The 6,382-nt window shown below is 36.4% G+C and overlaps 1 protein-coding gene across 1 annotated transcript; it reads right to left on the bottom strand.

Moving 5' to 3' along the window:
* Window positions 1-2,924: 2,924 nt before the first annotated feature.
* LOC118061692 (N-terminal acetyltransferase B complex catalytic subunit NAA20) lies at window positions 2,925-6,057 on the bottom strand. Its single transcript, XM_035075221.1, has 6 exons — window positions 5,855-6,057; window positions 5,659-5,749; window positions 5,440-5,572; window positions 4,783-4,852; window positions 3,426-3,486; window positions 2,925-3,333 (listed from the first exon to the last, which is right to left on the bottom strand). Exons 1-6 carry the CDS (start codon window positions 5,930-5,932, stop codon window positions 3,242-3,244), a joined length of 525 nt encoding a protein of 174 aa, XP_034931112.1. The 5' UTR covers window positions 5,933-6,057; the 3' UTR covers window positions 2,925-3,241.
* Between the last annotated feature and the right edge of the window lie 325 nt (window positions 6,058-6,382).

Below are 6,382 nucleotides of genomic sequence, written 5' to 3' on the forward strand. Positions count from 1 at the left end.
CCAAAATATGATTTATTTTATTCTTTAATAATTTTTTTTAATTTCACCATTTAACTTTCGATTTACTTTTTATTGTGTTAATTTTAATTTCATGACCTACTTTATGATTTAACCGTTTTAGCCCTATTGACTCGTATTCCTTTTCTTTTTCTTAATTCACTCCCCCCCCCCCACCCACTTTCATAGTTTAGTATTGGGTTTGATTGAAAATTAGATTTTATGATTTGTTTTGGTTTACTTTTTTATTGATATTTTTTTTTCAAATTTCATCATTCAATATTGAGTCAATTGGGAATTAATTTTCATAAATTAAAATAATGTTCTTTCTATAAAGTTATTCTAGTTTTATAATCAGGATCACGGTTTTGAGAGGTTAACTTAGGTTAAATCAAGTGTTTTTTTCTTTATATAATTATCTTATTTTCATGATCCAGGTCACGAGTTCGGCGGATTGACTCGAGTCATTTTTTATGTTTTTTTATTTGATTTCTTTTTTTAATCTCATCCTTCAACAATATAATGATTGGGAATTGAGCTTTTAATTTATTTTCTATGAAGTTATCTCGGTTTTATGACATAGGTAGTGGGTTTGACATGTTAACTTGAGTTGGTTTTTTTTTTTCTTTTTAATTGTTTTCTTTTTAAATTCATCATTTAACATAGGATTAATTGAGAATTAAGTTTCATAATTTGTTTTGATTTGTTTTCTATGTGGTTATAATGGTCTCATAACTTAGGGCATGAATTTGGCATGTTAACTCGAATTGACTCAAGTTAATCCAATATGTTATCAAAAAAATATCATCTTGATTTTCTTTTTAGTCAAGCAACATTTTTACTAGTATTTTGGGTTATCTTTAAACCCATCAAGTGAATTTCATCATATCATATCAATCCTAATATTATTAAAAAAAACTTTTCACTTAAAAAAAAATATTAGCAACTTTTTTTTCGTTTTTTTTTTTTTTCATATTCAGTGTGTGTGTAACCAGGGGGGGCATTTTTTGAACTTCTTGGTAGCTTAGAGTAGTTCCCTCTACGATGGGTTTAGTGAAAAAATGGCAGACAAGGTGACATAAAGCATGTTACAAAGTGATGCTATTTTTAAAACAAAAGTGGAGATTCCCATATCATGATATTTGACATCCCAATCGATTAGATCAGGAAATCCCAATTATCTTGTTCGCTTCAATTACCTCCCTCCTCTATCTCTAGTAAGTGCAATACAAGTAGGTTTTGTTTATCTTCATAAAGAATCCATTAGCACGCACTTTAAATGGCACGAGACACTTGTATCGATTGCTGACATCTGCTATGATTACTTCCATATTGTCCAAACCTGAATTATGTGAATTAATGATCATTGGTTTGCCCTAATTTAGTCAGTTAACATATGTGTGTGTGCGCGCGGGGTAAATTAACCCCATTTAGTTGTTTTGGAAAAAGATTATGGTCACCTCTTTTTTTGAGCTTGTCGCTGTAGGAGTTTCCTCCTGAATGGAGAGCGAAGAATGGCAGACAATGTGACGTGATGATATCGTGTCTCAGAGTTGATTCTCTCTTCGGCCAGCAGGGGCCTCAATTGGTATGGATCATGGAATTAAAGTTTCCAGACCAGAGAAGAAAAGAAAGTTGATGCTCTCTCTTCAAGAACAACTAGATTATCAAAAGAAGAGGCATAGATAAAATCGTCAAATCAAGGCAGTCATCTGATGATGATTTATCTCCATTAATTAAGATTGGACAGAAACAAGAGAAGAAATCCTAATCTGTCCGTACGGTTTAAGTACGACTAAGTATGAATATAGATTATGATGAATTCAATAGGCATAGCCATTGTCCCGCATGCTCTTCGAATGGCCTTCTCATCCTGTCTCTTCCGAATCCAGCAAATTTATCTGGCACTCTCTCTCTCTCTCTTTTATTCTTGATGCCAAACCACTGATGACATTCCAAAACCCAACTCACTTCAAGCACTTGTAGAGGTGCAAAGATATCTATGGCATAGAATCAGAGAATCGTAGCTGGAGAAGCTACAGTAACAAACTTCTAACACCTTTAAGGCTTTACCAATCTAGATATGGTTGACTTGTGTGAGATGTGAGATCAGAGAAAATATTATAACACGGGAATAAAAATCCACAACTCATGACAAGTCTTGTCCAGAAGAACCTTTTTTCTTTTACTTTTTATGAATCAAGATAGTGTTGATAAAAAAAGAAGAAAAGGTAAGCGAAAGAAAAATAAAACATCCCATAGAAGAAAACTTCAAGACACGAGACCAATGGGTGTAAAAGTTGAAGGGCGTATCTTTTTGGATCCGTTGTGGTAGAGCCCTTCAAAGCTCCATCACTAGTTTGGGACATTCGTTTTTGGCTTCAGAACAACGACACGTGAGCCTTCTCTTCATGCTTGTTTCTTTGTTGTGCAAGCGGAAAACATGCAGTCGGCTAAGGTCCCATCAATGCAAATGCAATGGGATTTCAATTTCGAGGTTTGGATTTGATATCAACAGTCCACTCTTTGGATTCAGGTGAGGGACCTGTACGCAAAATTCCAAGGGATGTTTTCGGCATTAGAAATGTAAACAGAGGCTGTGGTTGCCGTTGCTCGGTATTTGATACAAGAGTTTTTGTAGGTTTCTGCTTGATAATCCAGTGATCAATTTTTTTTCCCAATAAGTTTGAAATCTTTAAATCAAGATTATATAAAAAAAAAATGACAGAAAAACAGAGTGCATATCTTTTGTATTGGGCCACAAATAGCCCATTTTGAGTTGAAGGGATAGAAATGGACCAGAATATCACGGATCGCATGTTCGGTCATCACCAGACATCCACAAACGTAAGATGACTCGTCGCATGCTGAGATATTCAACACAAAACATCTAAAAGAAGATAACAAGACGATGGAAAGAAAAGAGAGGAATCGAAAAATGCCTTGGCGCTCCTTGTGGTGTCTGGATGGAGAGTTGGCATTCTTAAGACTACTGAAGGCAGAAACATAGCATACAGGAAAACAATCAACAAGCTGTCCATGAATCCAAGACGAAAGCTTTGTAGTCTTGTCAGAAGCACATGTCCCTTCTTCATGCAATCATACTGAACAAATGAAAGATACAAGGCACTACTCTCTTTTATAAAACATAAGTTCTACAATGGACAAAAGATGTCACGGGCATCATTGTTGTTCCAAGAGCCAAAACCATCACTTCAACTTCAATTGTCCACAAAATGCAGATTTAATCATACTCCAATTCATCGGGAGTGACTGGCCGTTTGAGGGGGATAATAGATTTCTTTCCGACATCCCGAGATAAAGCTTTCCTCATATCTGAAAACAGAACACAGCATTGTAAGTGTGAGAAGCAACATAGCGCAATGGAAGGGATATAAGGATGCTTAAGCCAAATACAGTATACTCACCTAATCCATCTTCCTCCCCTGAATAATAGCGCAGCACCCTTCTATAGATTACATACCCAAGCTGTATGCAAAGACAGAAGAATAAGAATTATCTTGTCTCATTGACTGAACAATAAGAAAAAAGCAACATCCAAAACACTCGAGGCTAAGATAATATAACTCCATGGTCATATATAAATGCATTATAAAGACCTACTAAAAGGAAGACCACTATCTGCATATTAATTACAAGAATGGACCTTATCAAAGTAGAATATAGACCAGAGAATCTCAATAGTAGCCGGTAGATGTGAACTTCATAACAGGTAGGAGACTACCTTCATAACGCAGTACATGAAGAATATAACCTTGTCAAGTAGAAAACCCAGATAATCTCCAGTAGGAGTAGGGCAACATCGATGAACTGCCTAACTAAATATATTTATCAGTAGTCTATATCAAGAAAATGAATTATATAATATCTGCGTACAGAAAAAAAGGATAAAACTGGCAAGGTGGTGCAGGTGGTAGTTTCAATTTTTTCTTTCTTTGAATTGGGATCATTACTTTCATTGTGTATTATGAATTTGGGCCATGGTCCGTAGATCAGCAGTCCTAGGAACCCTACTAATGAGCATATGCTGATTCAACACTACAAAGTTCTAATTCCCGGTTACATGCTAATCATTTGTAGAATAGGGCTTCTTTGATTCAGAAAATAATGACACTGTCCCTCATAGTTTTCTATTAAAAGCATCAACTTGGCAGCTAATAAATTCTCTGATTAATCTATATGAACGATCTGAACCGAACAAGCAGCAGCAACCAAATTCCTTTCTAGCTGCCATACTAGACAAAAACAATTATAAGTGTTTCCAGAGGGATTGCTAATACAAGGCACATGACCAAATTCAATTAATACCCTAACAAGTAAAAAAGAATTTGTGTCAGAGAAGAAAGAAGTTAGACATCCATGCATGGGGTCACAAGATTGCAAGAATTACACAAATTGAGCAAATTTCAAGAATTATCCATTCAAAACTGAGATCGTGCAAAAGATTATCCAATAGCAATCTTTGCAAGGCATCTAAGCACCTTATGCCCCTAGATTTCTTTGGAAGGCACCTGTTGGAACAGAAGTCCAGCAACCATTTTGTAAGAAAGGATAGGACTACAGAAACAAAAAAAACCAAATTTAAGAGGCAATAGCCAAACGTGGCAATGTGGAATCATATTTTAGAATGAGATAAATTGGAGGTTAGGTTCAGCTTCTTTCACTGAAGACTCTTTCATGTTTGTAAAATGCAAGCACTACAGACTCAGAATGATCAACCAGCAAGAAGTGTCTAGATACAAAAAGAATTCAAAGAACCATTACCTTCTCATACATCTTTATGGCTGGTGTATTTGATGCTCTCACAAAAAGATCTACAAAATAAGCCTTATCACTGCAAAAAGGTTTCTCACGTTAGAAAGAAGCTGTGGAGACTTATTTTAAACAAATACTAGCTGAGAGACAATCTGCAATTCAAGAAGATGCAGACACAACCAACCAAACTTTCAATTAATTGCATCCAAATTATACAATATTGCAGAAGTGGCCAACAGGGCAACAATTAGAAGAAGAGAAACATAACATTCAGACAATCTGTTTGCGTCAAGATGCTAGTCAACTTAAATAGAATGATATTTAGCAAGGAAGAAATAACAATGTGGCATAAATTGCAGGAGGGACTATTGCTCCTTCCAAAAACCATAATTCAAAGCACCTTGTAAAGCTGCAAAGTCTTGTTGAAGAAACTAATACTAATAGAACTGGAAACCATAAGCTAAAATTAAATTTGAATCAACCTCTCTTGAGTTTTCTAAGTCCCACAACAGTTCTATATAATGTCTAAAACATAAGAAACAAAAATTTTCCATGAAAACTATGATAAATTTCTGAAAAATCAAATCAAATCAAATCAAATTCATATCTCCTATTAAAATAGCAACTAAAAAAAACATAATTGCAAGTATGGAAGGCTAGTCTTACATCTTGTCACTAATTTCTTCCAAGAGATTCATAAGCTTCTTGGCCAACTGCTGCCTGCGGTATTCTGAGGCCACAGTCACTGCTGTCACGTGACCATGCCACGACTCGCCCTGTCCTTCTACTTTACCCATTACTGCAACCCATTCATATGCAATTCACAATTTATTTTACTAACAATTCATGAAAACAAAAGCAAATTTTTAGGGAGAAGAAGCTTACTGTAACCCATAACTTTGTTTCCTGGACCTTCAGCGACATGGAAATAATCGGGCCATCTTGCCAAATAGGTCATGTAGAATGACATATTGAACTGTACAGGTTTCAAAATTCATTACTATTGTATTACAGAAAAGAATTGAAGGAAAGTAGAAAGAAAGAAGGGTTTAGACAAGAAGAAAGAAGGGAGGCTTTTTACAGTTTCGGTGAGGTGGTCGAAATTGACGGAGGCGAAGCGGAGAAGATCGTTGCAGCTGAATCGTCGAATAGTCGTCATCTTCCTTGAACCTCGTTGTTTCTTGGATGTGGCTGGCAACTTCCAAAGGGGTCAAAAGAGAAGACGCAAAAGAGGGAGCAAAGCTGGTGAAGGGCGAAGCAATGGAACTATGCCAATAGCAATACATCGGGCCCTAATTGAGTTTTTTAGATTGGGCCGACATAACTTGCATTCACTGGGCCACGATACCCAGGAAACAAAGATGGAAGAAACCTTTGCTGCTAGCGACGAGCAAAGAAAAGCTGTAACCTCACGGTCACGGAGAGAGTAGGATAATAAGTTTAAAACCTTCCCTGGTTGGACAAAGTTGAACACAGACCGCGCAAGCAAGGGCAACCCTGCCCCTGCTGGAGCTGCTCGGTTGGTTCGAGATGCTCTCCACAGACTCATCATGGGTTCTGAAGCTGGTGTTGGCTGTTGCAACGTTGAAAGATGAATCATAGGTTGTGA

This window comes from Populus alba, chromosome 5, assembly GCF_005239225.2.
Source record: "Populus alba chromosome 5, ASM523922v2, whole genome shotgun sequence".
Taxonomy (NCBI): domain Eukaryota; kingdom Viridiplantae; phylum Streptophyta; class Magnoliopsida; order Malpighiales; family Salicaceae; genus Populus; species Populus alba.

Coding starts and splice junctions, on each gene's coding strand:
- LOC118061692 (XM_035075221.1), bottom strand. CDS start 5,932: ATGACGACTATTCGACGATTCAGCTGCAACGATCTTCTCCGCTTCGCC. Junction 5,750..5,854: donor TCGACCACCTCACCGAAACT/GTAAAAAGCCTC, acceptor AAACCTGTACAG/TTCAATATGTCATTCTACAT. Junction 3,334..3,425: donor AGGGGAGGAAGATGGATTAG/GTGAGTATACTG, acceptor TTCTGTTTTCAG/ATATGAGGAAAGCTTTATCT.